A 22,648-nucleotide genomic window follows, 5' to 3' on the forward strand; every position below is an offset into this window, starting at 1 on the left:
GGAACTAAGATCCCACATGCCTCATGGTGCTGCCAAAAAAAAAAAAGAAAAAGGGATCCACTCTCGGAAGGGCCTGCACTTGGCTTAATGCTCTGGTGTCACCATCTTGAAATCCTTAGTAATTTTATTTTTGAGCTTATGCTTTGGAAGTGAAGTCTGATGGGACAACTGAGCACACACATGAGCAGCACAGACAGGCCAGTTGGCAATGCACGCAAGCCTATAGGCATGAGCTGCGCGGGTAGCAGGCAGTGTGGGTATGGAGCACTTAGCCTGGCAGCCTAGTGTGCAGATGAAAGCCTCAGGCAGTATGTGGCACCACAGGGTGTTGGTTTTTATGTTTCCCAAATTAATTTGAATTAACTTTGTGTTATATTTTAAGGATGAAGCTTCTTTTTATTAACCCAATCCATGAATAGTAATTGAGTGCCTACTACAATGCTCCATAAACAAAATTAGGTTTCTTTTCTGCCTTCATGGAGCTTATGTTCTAGTTACATAATTTTTTTCCAATTAATGCAGTAATAGTCTACTCTTTAAAATTAGAATTATTGCTTTGAATGCATCATTGGAGAGTATCTTTACAAAAAGGCAGTCTTTTATAATAATGTGACTGTAGCTAACTTTCCTGACCTATAATTTCATTGAATAGATTACTCTAGTTGCTTTGCTTGCTTTTATTATTTTCCATTAATTTTACCATAACTGAAGACATCCCTAAATAGCTGAATATGGAATGATTTTATTTTAGAATTGTGAAAAATGGAAGACAGTACCACAGACACAGAACAAGAAGAGGAAGAGGAGAAAGGTGAAAAGGATCAAGAAGACCCCATTTATGCTGTAGCACCCACGATTAACATCCGAGATGAGCGATTCGTTGATGTATCTACAACTCCAGCTTTCATTTGTCTGCATGAGGTACATATATATTTATATATTACTACAGTAAGACTTGCCTCAGTATCTACTTAAAAATTCAGATGAAGTTAATATCATTATAAAAATAATTTATTATTTGTAACCTGTAGGCAATATGTACTGTTTGAAGCACTTTAAAATAAAACAGCCCCTACATTCTCTTCCAAAAGCCTATGGTATACTCCTGGACTAATGCAGTAGTGTAGGTTCTGATACTTTTAAGGCATAATAAATATTTGCATATATGCAGCCACTTAAGTATATTCTGTATGTTGGTAAATGATTTCTTTCATTACTGGATACATTACATTTACATCCATAAAATGAAGATAAAATATCTTGTCATATAATGATAGAAAGAATATACATTTACCTAACCAAATGTAGTTACTGCAGTACAGCACAGAAACATGCTGTTTCCTATTAGCAGAGAAGCAAAAAGGGGAATCTGATTTTTGTTAGATTTTTGTCTGACTTTTTAAAAAATGAGATGAACGTTTAGGAAATACCCATATATGAGGAGAGTTTTTCTTTAACAGTAACTGACCACATATGCAATCTGTCACGCTTGAGAGCTGTACTTTAGAAAACGATTTAGGGGACATTTGAATTCTGGACTCTTAACCTTATGTGAATATAACTGAATAAAACATTTAAGAAATTTGATAGTCATAATAAAAATAAGCTTAAAAAAGTCTTTGGGCAAAATCAGATTTTACTTAAAACCAAGAAGCAATACTAAATCCCCGCCCAAATATTTTCTTGGTGTAAATATTTTAAACAATTGCTACAACTATTGTTGAGCTTTTTTTTTTTTTTTTTTTGCAGTACGCGGGCCTCTCACTGTTGTGGCCTCTCCCGTTGCGGAGCACAGGCTCCGGACGCGCAGGCTCAGCGGCCATGGCTCACGGGCCCAGCCGCTCTGCGGCATGTGGGATCCTCCCAGACTGGGGCACGAACCCGTGTCCCCTGCATCGGCAGGCGGACTCTCAACCACTGCGCCGCCAGGGAAGCCTGAGCTTTTGTTTTATATATACATATAAACCTCATATCCGGGACACATGATGTCAGTTTGTCCCATTACTCATGTTTTCAGCATTGATCACTTGGTTAAGGTGGTGACTTCTAGCTTTCTCTCCTATAAAGTTATTACTTTTCTTCTTGAAATTGATAAGCACCTACGAGGAGATACTCTGAGGCTATTTGAGTATTCTATTCCTTCTAAAATTTTCACCTACTAGTTTTACATCTCTTGATGATTCTTGCCCAAATTAATTATGATTACAATGGTTGCCAAATTTCTCATTCCATCATTTTTTCTACATTTATTAGTTGTCTTCCTACTATAAGGTAGAACTTTCTCTTCTTTTCTTTCTATCTGTCTATCCATCCATCCATCCATCCATCAGGGTGGACTCATGAGTCCTTATTCTACTCAGTGAGCTATAATCCATTATTGCCATTATTCATTCTGATGCTTCAGTTGTCCCAGATTTGCCAGTGTACACCCTTTCAGGAAGGCTTACTTTTGACATGCTCCTATGATTCTTCGTGTACCTTTTAACTTTCTGTCGTAGAATATGTTCCAGATTCATCTTGCATTTTCTTTGCTCCAACTCTAGGATCAGCCATTTCTCAAAGGATCCTTGGTTCCTATTTTAGTGGAGAATGATATTTGAAAACTAAGATCTCAGTGCTGGCTGTGTTCATTGCTATTGGTCTGTCATTGCTTCTCAGCGCTCTCAGAGCTGGGAAATAGGTGCCTAAATATATTTATCCACACAAATTTATATCTATTTCTATACGTATCTTGATATATTTAGAACGATGAGCTCATATCTCTAGTATTAATATTTTCAAATGATCAGCATTCTCTATTTCTGTTAAAATCCATCATATATCCAGCTTTGCAATAGTATTTCTACTTTTATACCACTACCTTTAATAATTATATCAAGTAAAGGTACAGTTTATTTCTACCAAAGGTTATGTTAACAATAACAATTATAGTCAAATTTTTTAAGCCACAGATAAAGAAACATGGAAGATTTGACTTGTAAAGTCAAAGGAAAACTTAGGACAACTTCTCTTGCATATTGATCTTCAATGTAACAATTCATTAAATATTTCAAGAATCTCTCAATACTCAACGTATGCACAAATTATAGCTATTAATCATTGAATATGACCAGCTCCTAATAAAGTAGATAACTTAGATTATACGGTGAAAGAATGGTCCTCCCATTTTGAGTAGTAATTACACCAGTAATTTTACTGCCGGAGAATTCTTCCTTTAGCCAGCAAAATCTTGCAGAATGAATTATTGGCTTCAAACAACTTTGTTTCCATAATAAACACCCCTGAGATTGTTCCTATTGGCATCTATAGCTTTTTTTTCTAACTCTTTTAACATTCCTCTAAGATTCACGAGTCTTAGAATTTTTTTAACGTACTATATAAAAGCTATCCTCCTTCAGTTGCCTAAACAGAAGCTGAATCTGCAGAATAGCAAGAGTTCTGAAAGAAAGCTGTCAGAAATCCACTTCCAAAGGCCCAGGTGCTTGGCATCACACTGAAAGAACAAGATGCTGCTTATAGCATTTATTGTTGTTAATGGTAGTCACACAGTTGGTCCAGCACTATTGAGTTGTAAAACATGGATGTCATGCTGTCATCTAATATTGCCTACAGAACGTGTTCAGTATTTATGGCACTCTGCGATTTGGGCCCAAACTATTTTTGTAATCTAATAATTTACTTAGGTCTTCATGATCTTCTGCTTATGTTACTCCCCTTAGCATGGACTCTCCCATATTCAGATGGCTAGGAAACTGGCACACATTCACAAAGCATGATACAAGGTCGTGGCTGTCCACAATCTTCCTACTTACGTTGCCTCTTGAAAGACTGTGCTACTCCAACTGAAAAAATCAGATCAAACACTTGTATAGGCCACACTTTGAAACCCCTGCATCTATTCCTAACCTCTTAGAATCTGGCTCAGTTCCCACCTCCTTCAAAAAACTGTGCCTGTGCAGTCAGTTCACAGTGTTTTCTCCAACCTGTCTACTCTTACAGCATTTGTAGGCTGTACCTTTCACTCGATACAAGATCATTAACAGATATTTATTGAATATCTTCTCATCATATAATATTTTGCATAGAAAATTTAATTTCTCACTGATATGATCACATTAAACAATAAGACTTAACAGGGTATGAACTACACTGTGTTAAATTCACACTTTGGGATTAATGTTCAAAGTGGGGCTTGGGAACTAAGTCACATCAATGGACTGTGTGGGTTAATTCTGGACACCTGCTCCCCAACTCTTCCATTGCTGCCTAATTATGAGGGCTGGCACTCCACAGACTTTTCTTGTCCCGTTGAAAACTTTTATTAAAAATTTTTTTTTGCTAAGGTATAACATATACACAGTAAACCTCGCAAATACTCAGGGTCCAGCAGTTTTTTTTTTACATATGCCAGTAACCAACATGTTCAGAACTAAATTCATCATTCTCCCAATCCTAATTCTCCTCCTGCATTCTCTTTACCAGGTTGAGGGTAAAATATCTCCATTAAGTATTTCTTGAATTTATCTCTTCTTCATTCCTGCCATATTCCCACTCAGATGAAAATATATTTCCTGCAACCCAGTGGTGTCCCTTGAGACTCTTCCCAGTCATTTCTCCCACCAAAGTTAGACCTATTCTGACTTATCACTATGTATTAGTTTTGCCTCTTTTCAAAAATCATATGAATGGAATCATACAGTATGTTTTCCATTGTGTCTGGCTCCTTTTGGTAAACACTGCATCTGTGAAATTTATTCATAGTACCATGTGTGCCTTAGTTCAATATTTAAAAATTGCTATATAGTGTTCTTTTGTGTAAATATACCATAATTTTCTTGTCCATTCTATTTGATTTAGAGATTTGGGTTGTTTCCTGTTTGGATGATTATCAATAAGGTGCCATGATCATTCTTGTGCATGCCTTATACTTATGAATTCATTTATCTTGGGTGTTTACCTAGGAGTGGGGTTCCTGTGTCATAGTTTAGGTTTATATTCAGCTTTAGTTGATACCTTCAAATGGCTTTCCAAAAAGATTATACCAAGATATACACTCTGATGGGCAATATGTAACTGTTTTCATCTAATACCATGGCAAGGGTCATGTGTGATTTTATGTATATCCTACACAGCACCTGGCTCAAGACCTTGCACAGAGACAAGCAGTAAATATTTAGTATTTAAAAATCATTCTTTTAACAAATAGCATATGTCTCTTTGTTCAAAGCTCATGTCTGTTGCACATTCAGGCTTAATGTAAGTTATAGCTTTCATGGTATTCCCTAAGTCAGGATTTCTACTTTTAAACTGTACATGGTTATGTAAAGTAGCTCTGATTTCTAAGGGTGACCCTGGTTGTCAAATGTCAGTGTGTCAGATGTTGAACTTTTCCAAAACGTGGACGCCATAAAGTCATCCTTGTCTTAATGCCAAGAGCCAAAATCAAAACATGAAATTGTCTTGCCTAAGACTTTTGGCTCTTTTAATTTTCACCAGAATGCATCAGCTCCTCCCTTGTCTTCATTTCCTGAAAATAATTTTTGTGCCAGTCATTGTTAAGTCTTTGACCTGACTTAACCCAGGGGTAGAGAAAAGGTAGCACAGGAACATTTGGGAGGCACAAGGGACAGTGTGAACACTGGAGGGAAACACTAAGGAAGTAAAAGTGTGACTCTGTACAGAATACGAAATTCTGTTGAAAGTAGAGTGTGGGGTATGCAAGCATTGTGGGTGTGTAGATGAAGATGGATTAGGCTTGTTGACATGTGACCTTTTCACTGAAACAGCTTCTATATAAAACTATCAACTTTTGGACTCCTTAAAAATGTATAATAAATATATTTGTGTTCAAGTTTTAGTTTCACGTCCAATGGGAAAAGAACTGAGATAGCAAGAAGTTTTTGAAGAGCAGTGGGAGACATTAAGTCTTAATCCGTTGAACAGATATTAATTCAGCACCCACTATGTGCCAAGCTCTGTGCTAGGAGATGTTTATTACCATTATTATTAAAGTTACTGAAATTTACTCAAATTTATCCTTTCAGCTCCTCCTTTGTTTTGAGCACGTCCTGTGTGCTGCACAGTGCTAGACGCATGGACATTCACAGGCATAAAGCATATAAAAGGGTACTGTTCTTTAGAAGCTTAATTTGGGAAATAAGAAACTTGACATGTTAAATATCAACAAAAGGCAATGGATCGTTGAGAGCCTGGAGGTGCCAAAAGTGTAATTAGAACTGAATGGAAGGAACAATCACCGTGGGTTGAGATGATCTGGAAAAAAGCTTTTCAGAGGCAGTAGGACATGAGAGGGGATATTTTGTCCATATCCGTGGGGTCCACTATGAACCTACTTTTCTTATCTTAAGCTTTGCCCACACCTATACATGCATATACTTGGAATGTCTTCACCTGGATGACCCCCAAGTTACCTCCAACTAAACATGCTCAGAATTAAATTTATTACTCTCCTCCCAAACCTAATTCTCCTCCTGTATTCTGTCAGTTTATTTTCTCTCTTAAATATCTATTAAATTCATCTGTTTTCCATTCCCACCATATCACCAACTGGAATACCATTTCAGTGATCAAGAGAAGATGTGAAGAGAGACTGAACCAAGCAATGGCCATGGAAAAAAGGATAGAATACATGTAGGAGAGATAGTAAGGAAGTATAAAATGCTGGATTTAGTGTCTGAATGGATGGGGCCGGGGTGAGGGAGAGGGAAAAGTCTAAATTGGTGTTTGGATTTCTGATTTAGGAAAGTGGCTGGATTATGGTACTATAAGTGACAGAGAATTCAGAACAAGCAATGGTCTGAGGGGAGTGTCCAATATGTGAATCTCAGGCTTACCAGGGAAGTCCCTGGGCTGAAGATATAGACATAGCAGGTTCTTGGTATTCAAACTGCTTTTCTGAAAGGAATGCAAATTGCTTCTTATGTGTATTTAACAGCACAGTCTACCACTGCATATTTATGAAAAGATGTTGCCATTGTTTACCTAATTCCCTACCTTTAATATTATCTCTTTTTTGGGGGGGGATATTCACATGTTCAAATGATACTTTCTTATTTTTTATTAATTTTGATCTCTTAAGGCTGGTAACAGATTAAATATATTTTTGGAATTTTTAATAAAAATTTTAAATTAATTTCTGAAAACTTGGTGATTTTCTGATGCTACTAAAGCTTCCTTCATTTTCAAGATTGGATCTTCTATAGAGTTACTGATGAGTTTCTTGAAATAATCTGTAATGAAATTTAAAATGTTTTTCAAAGATTGAAAATGTTTTCTATTTCTTTCATACATGAATTAATTAATCAAGTAACTGGTTACAAAGATGAAAGTGTAAGATTCCCATCCTCAAGGAGTCAAGGTAGTTTCAAGTATATAATTTAATTTTCATAATGATTTCATAAGGAAGTTTGAGATATCATTATTTCCATCTGAAAGGTTCTGAAAGATTGAGACTTGCCCTGGTTTGCACAGCTAGGCAGATGCAGAGCCAGGCCTGGAACCCAGTCTCCTGTCTCCTAGCCTGACACACATTTCACCTGACATTCTTCACTTGACATTCACACATTTAAACACTGCTATTTTAGGGTTTTACAAATTGACTTTTTAAGTAAACTGTATATTAAAAGAAAAAATAAAGATAAATATTTTAACTCTCTATTTAAATATTTCTCTTCAGTTTCCCTATCCTTTCTTAGTTATCACACCTCACTAATAGCTGTACTTAGAGAATAGGCATTTAAAAACTGCTAAATTTCTTTTTAAAATATTTCCACAAGTCTTGTTATTGTTGGCATGTTTTCACTTTTCCTTCAGACATTGAGGCAGGCTCACAAGAATAATTCTTCAAGATTTTGTTTGGCTGTCAAGAAACTTTAAACAGACTGATAATTTATTAAACAATACAGATAGGTTCCATTTTTCCCATAAAGGGTATTATTTTATTTTTTTACTTTGACAGTAAGGTGGAAATTTTAAAATCTTTCCATGTTGAAGAAGACCGTGGGTCATGCCTGGCATACACTTAAACGTTTGGTGTATTGACATGGCTCATATCTATTTACAAAAACTGGAGATTTATATCAGGATATATATTTATATCAGGATATATATTTATATCAGGATTACAGGCATAGAAGCCATATTCCACTTTGCAAAGTAGATTAGCACCCCTAAATTCAATCAGTAAAAATCGTACACTGTACAAGAACTCAGGATAAGAGAAAAGAAGGCCCCATGTTAGGATATCCTCACCCTCGGCACCTGCAAGATGATTCTGGCCAGGAATCTGGGGGTGTTGTCACAAAAAACTCTGCTATCTGAACACGTGATCAGTGTTAAATGAGAGTCAGAGAGTGTTGAAAATTGGGGATAGAGAGGACTTGGCAGTTCTTCTGCCTCCCGTCTCTGAGCTTATCTCCTACTCGTTCTGAAAATCCTTCCTGAGCATCCACCACACGTCAGACTCCGGGCTTGGGACCAGAGGCAAATGCAGCAGGGAGCAGCTCTACCCTCGGCCGCACGTGTTCCTTCATCTGTGTGGTTAATGCTTCTTGATTTCCCCTTCCTTTTTGACATAATGAGAACCTAGTTTGTGTGTGCATGCATGCTCGTGTGTTTATTTTAATTATATACTTAATAAAGTTTTAATTACCTCTTTATTTTTCACTGTTTTTTTTTAGCTACTATTGTAACAAGTTGATATAAATATTTAAAATAATACTCTAAACTCGGATAGTGTTTTTTTTTTTTTTAATAGTCACTGTGAACAGATGTTGCTTTCTAAAATAAGGATTAGGAGAAATACTTAATGGTACTGTTTTTTCCTCTGAGAAAGAAAGTTCTTGAGAGAGAAAGTAAGTCAGCTTTTGATAGCTTGTGGTTCTCAGTAGAGAATGTGCATCTTGAGAAACAAAGTACCTTTAGTAACCCAAGAACTATTTGAATAGATTAGTCACTGAAGATGGAAGCTTAAGGATTAAAATAAATAATGCTTTTTGGATTAAAATCTATGTTATATAGGTGGATGGGGAGATGGTACTCTTATCTGTTGGGGAGATTTTGGGGAAATAAAGCAGAGGGGAGTAGGGTTGGGAATTTGGCTATTCAGCAACTGCATCTACAGGTAACAGCAGTAAATGAGTCAGCAGTAGTGAACACCAGAAAAGTCTGCTGAAACAAAGCAGTCATTACAGTCTTCACTAGGCAAACAAGATCAGGGTCGCAGTGGTCAAGTAGTAAGATACAAGCCAGACTAGGAAGTTAAAGAATAGAATATCAGAGAGCCAGGGATTAAAGTTTTTTCAGCCATGAGGTTAGTATTTTTTTCTTTTTAACTATTTTCTAATACATAAAATATGCAGTACAGTAAGTCCTCTACATTCAAATGAGTTCTGTACCAAGAGCGACTTCGTAAGTCCAATTTGTTTGTAAGTCCAACAAAGATTGCCTAGGTACCCAACTAACACAATTGGCTATATACCGCTGCTTTTACGCTTGCTTCTGGACATCCTGGGCTTGAAATAAAGATACTGTACTACTGTACTCAATACAGTACTGTACAGTAAAGTACACAAAAGCACAACCACTTGTAGAGGATGCATGCATGTGACCATATACACCAGACGTGTGAACTAACTTATGTGACTGGACATGTGAATGCACGTTCGCATCTTTGAAAGTTCGCAACGTGAAGGTTCCTATGTAGGGGACTTACTGGAGTACAAAATTCAAAGGTGCAGAATTGTACACAGTGAAAAGTAAGTCAGCCTGTCACCCCATCCCCCAGTCCACTGTCCCCTTCCCCAGAGGCAACCATCATTAACAGTCTCCTATATAGCCTTGCAGAAGTCTACGCACAAACAAGCAAGTGGTAGTATAATATACGTACTTGCTTTTTTCACATATACATGCAACTGTTATGTTCTTTTTAATGTTTCCATGGTATTTCAATGCACGGTGGAGCATACTTTAATCAAATCCCTATTATAAGATATTTGGATTATTTCTGATCTTCTGCTCTTACAGACAATGATAGAGTCAGTAACCTTAGGCGTGCCTCATTTCACACTGAAATAATTATATTAAAAGGACATATTCCTATCCCAAAAAAGAGGGGCTATATGTAAACATATAGCTGATACACTTTGCTGTACAGGAGAAACTAACACAACATTGTAAAGCAACTATACTCCAATAAAAATTAATTTAAAAAACTCAATGAGTGTAAAATAAAAATTCAAGTGATAAAAAAGCATTTTGTCATAATTTGACAGCATTTTTTTCCTATCTCCATAGAACATAAAATAATGGTGTGTCATATATTCAATGATGTCTTAGATTTAATCAAATGTGTAACTATTTTCTATAAAAAATCTTAAATATTGGCATTATTTTAGAAAATTACCCAGTTCCAAATATTAACACTAGTACACCTTCTTATTTTAAAAAATGAGCATATTTTAAGTCAGTAGAATTTACCTCCAACAAATGTTTACTGAAAACCCTCAAAAAAAGAACTGTACCAGTACAATGTGGAATATTAAAGTAAAGAAGACAGCCCCTGAACTAAAAGAATTTTAAAAATTTAAAGAAAGGACAAATTCCTAATAGTGGGATTGCTGGATCAATGGGTTTGTTTAAAAAAATTTTTTTAATTGTGGAAAAATAGACATAACATAGAATATACCGTCTTGACCTTTTTTTTTTAGCCGTATGCGGGCCTCTCACTACTGTGGCCTCTCCCGTTGCGGAGCACAGGCTCCGGACGCACAGGCTCAGCGGCCATGGCTCACGGGTCCAGCCGCTCCGCGGCATGTGTGATCCTCCCAGACCGGGGCACGAACCCACGTCCCCTGCATCGGCAGGCGGACTCTCAACCACTGCGCTACCAGGGAAGCCCCTTGACCATTTTTAAATGTACAGTTCAGTAGTGCTAAGTATATTCACCTTGTTCTGCACCCAATTTCCAGAATTTTTCATCTCACAAAACTGAAACTCTCTATCGATTAAACACCTTCTCATTTCCCCCTCCTCCCAGCTCCTGGCCACCACATTCTACTTTGTTTCTATGAATCTGACTACTCTTAGATACCTCATAGTTTACAATACATCGTCTTTTGTGACTGGCTTATTTTACTTAGCATAATGTCTTCAAGATGCATCCATGTTGTACCATGTGACAGGATTTCCCTCCTTTTTAAGACAATAATATTCCATTGTATGTACATACCACATTTTGTTTATCCGTTTAGCTGTCAGTGGACACTTGGGTTGCTCCCACCTCTTGGCTATTATAAATAATGCTGCTATGAACATAGTGTACAAATATCTCTTTGAGATCCTACTTTCAATACTTTTGAAGTGGAATTGCCAGATCATGAGTTTGTGTATTTAAAAGGACATTTTTACTGCTAAGGTGCTCTCCATAAAGGTTGTAATAATTTATGTTCCCCTCAACAATAAATGTCTCTTTACTGTGCTCTGTCTGACTTTTCAACTTTTGTCACTCTGTTGGGGGAGAAGGTTATCTCATCATAGTCTTTATTTACATTTACGTTAAAATGAGTGGAGTGGAGCATCTTTTCATATGTTTAAGATTGTTTTAAAATATAGTGTATTGGGAGTCCCTGGTGGTCTAGTGGTTAGGATCTGGTGCTTTCACTGCTGTGGCCCGGGTTCAATCCCTGGTCGCGGAACTGAGATCCTGCAAGCCTCGGGGTTCAGCCAATAAATAGATAGATAGATAGATAAAATATAGTGTATTAATAGAAAATACCTCACCTATAGTGAGGTATAGGAAGGCCAACAGGTCAGGAGACAATTGCCACTGGAATGATAGTCTATTACTCACAGTTCCTAAAAGAAGGAGGCATGCCATGTCATGGGGGGAAGCACCAGGTGGGTCAGGAGGCAGAGGGAGAGGGCAGAACAGTGGGCAAGAGCCTTTATTGTTGTTTCCCTGGGAAGGAATGGATGAGGCAGAGTAAGCAGCTTAGGATTGGCTAGTTTGAATAATTTCAGCAGGCTCTGGGGCATAGGAGATGTCCCTAGTTGTTTGGCACCTGGCATTGGGATGATGAGGGCAGTTGTATAGTTGACCAGAGTGTGAGGACCTAATAAACGAGATGGCTAAGGGTGTGGACTCTGGATTGGTTGGTTTCCGTTTGAAAAGTTGTCCTCCTCCCAGGAGGAGGACTCTTGTCAAGGTGGGCGAGGAGGACAATGAAGGAGGCAAGGTGACTCAGGCATATTATCAGGTGGTTTTGAACAAGGCGTATCTGGCATAGGTGTGTAGGGCAGATGCTAAAGCATCAACTTTACAGAAGCTGGAAGCATGGTTAATGTAGAGACCTATTTGTACTTTCTTTTTTTAGTAAATTTTGTTCACGTCCTTTTTTCCTTTGTTTTTTATTGTGTGGTTTTTCTTAGAGATTCATAGAAACTCTTTATACATACAGAAAAGTAGGCCTTTGTGTATAATATGCATTGCAAACTCTTTCTCTCGGATTTTGGATTTCTTTTGAGTTTGCTTAAGGTGGCTTTTCTCCATGTGGCAGTTTATTTTTTATGTGCTTAAATTTACTGATCTTTTCTTTTACAACTTCACGATTTTATGTCCTACTTAAGAAGACCTTTGGCACTCTGATACATAAATTGTTTCCTGTGTTTTCTCCTAGTGCATTGATAGTTTGAGTCATCATATTTTAACCTTTATTCTATCTGGCATATATGTTGGTATAAGGGGAAATGGAGAGGAGATGATGGGAAGCTTAGAACCTCATGCCAAGTCCATTATCTTCTGAGGCAAATGTTCTTTACATATTCCCAGCCCATGCATACCTAGGTGTAGGCAAACAAGTATACCTGGGTGGCATCAGAGATATGAATTAAGGGGGTACAAGCATTACCAGACATCAACCTCAGATTAAGAAGACAGGAATTTTGCTGTCTATAGAGACTACAGCTAAGAATGGACAGGCTCAAACTATGTTAAATACTAATGGTTTGGAAAGAAAATCTATGATTGGTGGGAGGTTGCGGGGAGTGGAAGAGTGGTTCAGTAAAAATGGGTTGTAGTCCTTGCTCTGCATGTACTAGCCATACAGACTTCAGAAAGCCAGGTAAGTTCTCTGAGCCTCATTTTACACTAATAGTACATTTCTCACCTTCAAGGGTACCTCACTGTCTACCATCGTGATTTTCATCCTCTTTTTAAACTGCTTTTATCACTTCTTTTCCAGTAAAAATCATACACAGCAGCACAATATGTAAAACAGAGTTGGATGTGGTGGATATAGAAGTGAAGGATGCAGAGGTGAAGGTCGCTCCCCATTCTCTCCCCTTCACATCTCCTGTCACCACCAGCACCACAGCTCCAGTCCCCCTGCGGCGCTGGGGAAACCCCCATGCTCTGTGTAGATAGTTTGTGAACTGAATAAAAGGGAGCCATCTCTCTTCCACCCTAAAACCCTTCTCAGCACAGCCAAAGGAAACACAGACCTGCCTCCAGAAAGCTGTGGAAAGCAACGTGACTATACGGAAGGTTCCCTCAGGAAGAGAGGAGGGAGTTCCACAGCGCATCATGCGGCAAAACTTCCTAAAATTCCTCATCAAAGCAGATTCCTCTCCCACACACACCCAACTTGACCCCCTCTTTAAAAACTTCCCCGGAAACATTTTTTCCCATCCCCAGGCAGGTTTTTCCCCCTTTCTATCTACACCCCTCTTCTCCTTGATATCTTTGGCCATTTCATTATTTTATAAAACAGTCTTTAGAGTTCCTTCCAGTTTTCCTCCCCACCCAGTATCCCATCATCACCTCAGGTCCAGGCACAGAACTGAACAATCAATAGGTGGCAGGGGGAGATTGTAGGCACTTAGATTTGATTTTTTTCTTACATTAACATAAGGATTAAATATCACTTGCTTGAACTTATAGTCAAATCCCTCTACAATCTGATCACCCATTTCTTTCTTCTCTTTAATTTTTTTTTACTGTTCTCTACTATATATACCTTATGTTCCAGCCACATTAGACCTATCATTGTTTTCCTAACTAGCTCCTGATTTTCCAACCTGCTTTTGCTCATCCTCTACACAGCCTAGGAGTGCTTTCCACACTTCAGTGCTTCAGAACTCTATGCAGTTTTTCCAGGACAGCTCAGACCCCACCTTCTTAAAGCATGCCACTTCCTTGACAAAATGGGAACACTTCTGTTGCTGTAACTTCCCTGCATAGTGCTTGTACCATATGCCACTTATTATTTCTTCCCTGTTTTTTAAGCTAATCTATAGTAGCTTTAGGAACTTTGAAAGCACGAAGCCTTTGCTATTCTTCTTGATATTCCTTGCCAACTCTTAGTGCACTGTAACATGTGTAGCCATGCCACTTGCAAAGGAATAGATGTACATAGTAATTAGTAACGTCCTCCACCAGAAGAATCACACTACTGAATCACTACTTTACACGGCACACTTAAAGAGGAGAAATTTCTTCTGAGTTTCTGAATGCATTTTCCACATCAAGTCCACCTAAATTCTCAGATACTTAAATGTTTAAAATTAGAAATATCTGGGACTTCCCTGGTGGCTCAGTGGTTAAGAATCCGCCTGCCAATGCAGGGAATACGGGTCCGAGCCCTGGTCCAGGAAGATCCCACATGCCACGGAGCAACTAAGCCCATGTGCCACAACTACTGAGCCTGCGCTCTAGAGCCCATGAGCCACAACTACTGAGCCCTCGTGCCACAACTACTAAAGCCCGCGTGCCTAGAGCCTGTTCTCCATAACAAGAGGAGCCACTGCAATGAGAAGCCCACGCACCGCAATGAAGAGTAGCCCCCACTCGCTGCAACTAGAGAAAGCCCGCGCGCACCAACGAGGACCCAACGTGGCCAAAAATAAATAAATTAATAAAATAAAATAAAATTCTAAAAAAAAAAAAGAAATATCATAACAAGTTAGAGCCATTGTACATCTATTTCAGTTTTAATTTTGCTGACTGAGCAAGGGATATGCAATGGGAAGGCAGTGATTTTCAAATATTTTTTGAAAACAGAGCAAAATCTTTTAAGTGAAATTGAAGATGAAGCCTCAAAATCCAAGATATAAAAGCAGAACTATTCGAGGTGAACAGTGCTTCATGCAGCATACATTCTCCTGGCATCTCCCCCTATCCCACTTCCTTTAACCTTCATGAAATATGTCTACAGAACCTTAGGGTCACTGGGGACACAGTTCAAGAACCTCTACTATAGCGGTTCAGCCTGTTAAACACCAACCCCATAAATACCATACCATAAAGACTGTAACTTATGTAACCATTCAACTTCCATAACTAACCATGATATACCCATGAGCTGCTCTAGATTTTTAATCATTTGCTTGATCAGATAAAGACAAAAATTTTACTTGTTATAGGATAGAAATTTTAAAAGTCACCATCGGCAGCACCATTCATTTATAAATGATATTTGCATTTTTAAAGAATTATTTTATATAATGAAATTTTATATAATGAAAATAAGAACTTTGGTGTTTACATGAGAAATCTTTTGGCTCCCAAAGAACTTACAAAATGCTTTGTAGTTAAGGGGAATGTTTTCCTTGTGAATCCTGCCATGTAACCATGGAAGTAAAACAGTGTTTGGAGAGAACAGAAACCTGCTTGCCTTTTCTGCCAGAATTGTTATAAATTCTGACTTAGCTACAGAAAATAAATAATTTTTAACCACTAGGTTAAGTAGGGACATTAACACTCTTGAAAATAAATTCTTTTAAAAAAAATCTTCCGTCAATAGAATATCATGTAATTGTTTTTGTTAAGATACAAAAGAGATGTTTCACCTTAAATTAAGATTTAATTGGAATCATCTTCCACTTTGTAGATTCACACAGAAAATCAGAGCAGGGGTGATACTGAGGTTTACAATGTATGTACTTTACCATGGAATTTCCACAGGTTATTTATCAGAGAAAATTAGTCCATTTCATGAGAAAAACACCAAGAAAGCCAGGAAAGCTGAAAATGGATAATGGCCCACACATGATACAGAGTTTGTAGATAACAGAGATTGTTTGTTTCTTTGTTTTCCTCAGGGAAGACTTTAGTGGTGTAGTCTTTACCTCCTTATTGTGGCACTATCCTCAGCAACAGAGATATCATTGGAAATGTTCCTAGGAAAGTGTCCAGCACATGGTTGGCACTCGGCAAGGGACAGCTGCTTATCATTATGAGTATTCAGAAGCAGAATCGCTAAACAAAAATTAAAACAGGTTACTTGGATTAACTGAAAAAAACTTATGATACTCATTACTGAATGGGAAATAAATGTAGGCAAATAGTTTTGTGGCCCCTTCTCTGATAAACTTTCACAACATAAGCACAGATTACTTGCCTCTTGTAGAAGATGAGAAAACCAATTTCCAGAGATAGAAAGTGAGCAAGTTTTCAGATTCTATATGATTCCAAATATGCTGAACTTTTGTATGAGGGCTTTTGGAATAGAGAAGCAATTCATCTTAAACAGTGTCATCCTTAATCACTCAGAGAAAATCTTTTTTTTTAATTAATTAATTAATTTATGTATTTTTGGCTGCGTTGGGTCTTCGTTGCTGCACACGGGCTTTCTCTAGTTGAGGCGAGCAGGGGCTACTCTTGGTTGCGGTGCACAGGCTTCTCATTGCGGTGGCTTCTCTTGTTGCAGAGCACAGGCTCTAGGCGTGCGGGCTTCAGTAGCTGCAATGTGCGGGCTCAGTAGCTGTAGCTCGTGGGCTCTAGAGCACAGGCTCAGCAGTTGTGGCACACGGGCTTAGTTGCTCCACAGCATGTGGGATCTTCCCGGACCAGGGCTCGAACTTGTGTCCGCTGCATTGGCAGGCAGACTCCCAACCACTGCGCCACCAGGGAAGTCCCACTCAGGGACTCTGAGTCCCACTCAGAGGAGATCTTAAATGCTAGAGATTAAACTTATATTTTGAGAGTTTAGAAAGTTATTATTTGGAAAAGATCTTATTCAAAATAATTTAATAAGCACGTCACACCATGCTATACACATAGTAGGCAAATGATAAATATTTATTGGATTAAGATAATAAAGATAAATGTAATAGCTATTTTAAGGGGCTAAAACAAAAAAAGCTGTCTATTTTAAAATGTGATTTTTTGCTTTCAAAAGAAGAATATATATTCTAAGCATTACAGTGCAGATTTCATTCTGAAAATGGCTAATAAAATAATAGGCTTCCCTGGTGGTACAGTGGTTAAGAATCCGCTTGCCAATGCAGCGGACACAAGTTCGAGCCCTGGTCCGGGAAGATCCCACATGCTGAGGAGCAATAAGCCCGTGCATCACAACTACTGAGTGAGCCTGCGCTCTAGAGCACGCAAGCCACAACTACTGAAGACTGCGCCCTAGAGCCTGTGCTCCGCAACAAGAGAAGCCACCGCGACGAGAAGGCTGTGCACCGCAACGAAGAGTAGCCCCCGCTCGCCTCAACTAGAGAAAGCCCACACACAGCCACGAAAGAAAACCCAAAAAAACAAAAGCTTCATGATGTTGGGTTTGGCAATGATTTCTAGGATTTGACACCAAAACCACAAGAAACAAAAGTGAAAATAGATAAGTTGGATTATATCAAAATAAAAAAATAATAAAGATCGTTTTGAGTTACTGTGTGAAGCCTAGGAAGATGCTGATCACCAGTTATCTAGATCATGGTTTTAATTTTGGTTTACCCCTGGGACACAGGTGCACTAACAGCACAGAATTTGTTATAGGGAATTAAACCGCCTGAAGTTCTATTTTATGACAATCTATTTTATATAACATTGCTTAAAAGAAGTTAGCTATTGGCCAAGTGTGATTTTTGTTGTATTGACTTTTGACTACATGTAAGAGCTACATGTCTATTTTATTTCAGTGGGCAGGTTTCCTTGTGTGCTATAGCAGATGTGTTACAAATACCATATATAAGCATGAATGTATATTATATATGTACATGTGGGGTATTCGTGTGTGTGTGTATGTGTGCATGTACATGCATCAACACACCACAAGGAGAACCTACCCATATGCAGAGAACTACTCTCATTTCTACCTGCAGCTGGACCCAACATAAGTGAAAATTCCAAGTCATATTTATTGATAGCCATTCCAGTGTAAGCTCTTTGAAAGCTATTAGAAATACAAGACTTAGGTTACCTCTAATTTGGATAGCTATTGGAGAATGTTTGTGAAAGAAGCAAGTTTTAAGATCATTAATGTCTTAAAAATAGAGAAAAGGAGTAAAACCAGTCTCTGCGTAACTAAAGGTTTATAATCATAGCAAACTAGTGCTCTAATGATTTAAAATGTCCATACGTGATTCCTCAAACTTGGGCATTACACTGTTAACAAAGAATGTTTTTTGGGCTATGGCCTAGTTCATATTTCTTTTGCTATATGCACACGTACACACATACACACACACGCACATGCACACACTGTATCCTGCGTGACAACCCTCCACCCTCACAAGCTGGTGTCTCCCAGAAGATGCACTGAGGCTTCAGTATGTCATTGCTTCCTCCCTTCACTGTGAAGTGACTGCTTAAGTCAAAAGCAATGATTTGCAGAAATCCATAGTAGAGTAACATAATGGCTTCTAAGACATCTAGTAACCCAACAAAATAGTGTGGCTGACAGAAGCAAGGAAAAGCACATCCAAATCTCAAATAATCCAGAGAGAGTATCTGTTCCAATAGGAAGAAATCTCTGCCCTCTTCATAAGGAAGCAACCCTGGGACTTCTCAAATGACACATTTACAAGGTGGGTGGATGGGATACGACTGTGCTGGTTCCTCCCTATCTCCAACCCCTTCTGTGAAAGCGTTTGCCCCACGTACACCTATTTACTAGGTTATTTCATCTAGTCCCACAGATTCATTACCATCTATATTCTAGCGACCTAGATGTCTTCCCTGAACATCACACTAACATCCAAATGCCATCCACTTGGATGTCTTATAGATATTTGAACTGAGAAGATTCAAAACTGCGGGTCCCCACCCCTTACCCGCCCGCCCACACACTTTCCAGACAGCTCCCCCGCGCAGTTCTTCCCCATCTCAGTCAACAGTGGCTCCGTCCTTCAAGTTGCTCAGGCTAAAATCCCGTACTTTTCTGTGATAACTCTAAATCTTTCCACTGTCCACCCCTTTATCTTAAAGATCCAGTTCACTGCAACCACCGTCACTCTCCAAGGTTATTGCAAATACCATCAAACTGGTGTTCACGCTTCAGTCTTGTCTCTCAACAGTCTATTCTCCGCTTTTAAAACTGGATGAAATCATGTACCTTCTGTAATCAAAACCCTTACGGCTCTTACCTACTCTGAGTAAAAGGCAAAATCCTCACCATGACTCACAAGGTCTAGATGATCTGGCAGCCCCACCCGCGTTTCTTATGTAACCCCAACTCCCCAAGCTCTCTCTGACCTCATGTCCTAAACCCCTCCCACCCGAGACTGTCTGCTTTTCCAGCCTCCTTGCTGACCCTAGAACGTGCCAAGCACCTTTGCACCTGATGCTCCCTTTGCCTGGAGCATACTTCTCCCAGATATCTGCCTGGCTTGTTCTCCTGTATCTTCAAGTCTCTGTTCCAATGTCACCTCCACAGAGAGGTCTCCCCAGACCACCTGTATAAAATAGCACCTTTCCTCTGATACTCCTTATCTCTCCTTACCCTGCTTAATTTTTCATGGCATTTATCATATATTGTTTATTTATTCATCTCTTCTGATTAAACTCCCTGAGTATAGGGGTCTTGTCTGTTTTGGTCTTCCTTGAAGACCACATCATATACACTCAATAAATACCTTTTAAATGAATGACAGCAAACTCCACTCTAACATTTCTGTCTTCATAAATCTTTTAATTCCAAGACATTTTTGGCTTCTCAACTTTAGTTAATACAAGCTGCTGTTGAATCTAGGTAGGTGTTTTTTTTTTTTTTTTAACATCTTTATTGGAGTATAATTGCTTTACAATGGTGTGTTAGTTTCTGCTTTAGGTAGGTGTTAAATAATCAAACTATTGGAACCAAACACATCTTCCCAAACTAGCCCATTGAATTCAGAATTTCTGGTAAATATACCTATATCAATGAACTCGGTCACATATGAAATTCTGTTTTTTCTTCTTTAGTCAAGCAAAACCTCAAAATCTGTCTTTATGCATATCCCCCAGCTTTCTGCTGATGTAAATTAGCAAAGTTGTATAAAGGCTTCTCTGCCAGTTTGACTTTATAATTGACCAGAGAGCATGTCTTGCCCTGGTTACAGATCTGGGGATGCTGAGAAGTGGGATGGAGGAGCGTAAAGGAGAATTAAGATCACTCCCTCAGAATGAGTGTTTTTGTTTTTTTCAGATATATACCCAGGAGTGGAATTGCTGGGCCATATGAGAGTTCTATTTTTAGTTTTCTGAAAAATCTCCATACTGTTTTCCACAGTGGCTGCACCAGTTTACATTCCCATCAACAGTGCACAAGGGTTCCCTTTTCTCCACACCCTCGCCAACATTTGTTGTTTCTGTTCTTTTGGATGACAGCCGTTCTGACAGGTGTGAGGTGATATCTTATTTGGTTTTGATTTGCATTTCCCATATGATTAGTGATGCTGAGCATCTTTTCACGTGCCTGTTGGCCAGCCATTTGCATTTCCTCTTTGGAAAAATGTCTATTCAAGTCTTCTCCCCATTTTTTGATCGGGTAGTTTGTTCTGTTGATGTTGAGTTGTATGAGCCGTTTATATATGTTGGATATTAATCCTTTACTGGTCATATCATTTGCAAATATTTTCTTTTTTTTTCAATGGTTTCTTTTTTTTTAAATGTATTTATTTTTATTTATTTATTTTTGGCTGCGTTGGGTCTTCGTTGCTGCACATGGGCTTTCTCTAGTTGTGGTGAGCTGGGTCTACTCTTCGTTGCGGTGCACGGGCTTCTCATTGTGGTGGCTTCTCTTGTTGCAGAGCATGGGCTCCAGAGCACAGGCTCAGTAGTTGTGGCGCCTGGGCCTACTTGCTCTGCGGCATGTGGGATCTTCCCGGACTGGGGTTCGAACCCGTGTCCCCTGCATTGGCAGGCGGATTCTTAACCACTGCGCCACCAGGGAAGCCCTCAATGGTTTCCTTTGCTGTGCAAAACCTAAGTTTAATTAGGTCCCATTTGTTTATTTTTGCTTTTATTTCCTCTACTTTAGGAGACAAATTCAAAAAAATATTGCTGCTATTTATGTCAGTGTTCTGCCTATGTTTTCCTCTACAAGTTTTATAGTATCCAATCTTACATTTAGGTCTTTAATCCATTTGATAGAGAATGTTCTAATTTCATTCTTTTACATGTAGTTGTCAAGATACATGCACCCCAACGTTCATGGTGGCATTATTTACAATTGCCAAGACATGGAAGCAAGCTAAGTGTCCATCGACAGATGAATGGATAAAGAAGATGTGGTATATAAATACAATGGAATACTACTCAGCCATAAAAAAGAATGAAATTTTGTCATTTGCAGTAACATGGATGGACTTGGAGGGCATTATGCTAAGTGAAACAAGCCAGACAGAGAAAGATAAATACTAAATGATATCACTTTTATGTGGAATCGAGAAAATACAACAAAATAGTGAATATAACAAAAAGAAGCAGACTCACAGACATAGAGAACAAACTAGTGATTACCAGTGGGGAGGGAGGAGGGGCAATATAGGGGTGGGAGAGCAGGAGGTACAAACTATTGGGTATAAGATAGACCCAAGGATGTACTGTGTAACATGGGCAGTATAGCCAATAGTTTGTAATGACTGTAAATGGAAAGTCACCTTTAAAAACTGTATTAAAATTTTTTTTGAAAGATTACTCCCTCAGGAAAGAAGACAACAGTGCCTTCAGCAAGAAGCCCTCTATCTAATGTGGGGGAGGGACCACTCCAAGGAGTCACGCAGGCTCAGTCACATTTGGGAATTCAGGGGACTCTGAGCTCTCCAAGTACCCCCAATTTCCCTCACTCCTATTCTCACTTCCAACTCTTCCCAATCAATAAACAAAAGAAACCTGGCAGAGCTATGATTCAGTAAACATTGCAAATTGGCAATGCACAGAATGAAATTCGAGTTTGGATTCAGCCAACTCTCCTTGTTACCTCTGGGGAGAGGGAGGACATTGGTATTGAAGGTGGTTTGCAAAGGGGTCTTTAGTCTAAGCTACAATTAAAAAAAAATTAAAGCATTTATGCATTTGGTATGATTAAAATTAATTTCAAATTTGCAATATGGTATAAGTATGAAAAACTACTTTTTTCTTTAGGAACTCAGCCAGGTAGAACAATCACTGTCTGGCCTAGTACAACCATACTCCTCTGCATGATATATACCCAGAGGCATGTTCCTAGAACCCCTTCTAAAAGTTTGTCATTCTTATGTATGCAACGCTATAGTATATGTGATCCTGTCTTGCCATCTCCTTCCCTGAAGTCAATCACTTCTAAACCGCATTCACAATCTCCCAGATCCTCAGATTTGATGGTACCTACTCCTTCCCCAGTTGTAACTCTGGCTTCTTTAGACTATAGCTCTTCATCTATGGTAA

The 22,648-nt window shown here is 38.6% G+C and overlaps 1 protein-coding gene across 1 annotated transcript in view; it reads left to right on the forward strand.

The window, feature by feature from the left end:
* Nucleotides 1-762: 762 nt before the first annotated feature.
* CCDC146 (coiled-coil domain containing 146) overlaps nt 763-22,648 on the forward strand; it is a gene marked incomplete at both ends in the record, with an annotated part of 109,213 nt that continues 87,327 nt past the window's right edge. The window contains one exon of the mRNA XM_082846652.1: nt 763-921. Within this exon, the coding sequence (XP_082702778.1) occupies nt 763-921 (159 nt within the window). The remainder of the gene's footprint in view (nt 922-22,648) is intronic.

This window comes from Leucopleurus acutus (genome assembly GCF_964270905.1).
Source record: "Leucopleurus acutus genome assembly, chromosome: 9".
In the NCBI taxonomy this organism is placed as follows: Eukaryota; Metazoa; Chordata; class Mammalia; order Artiodactyla; family Delphinidae; genus Leucopleurus; species Leucopleurus acutus.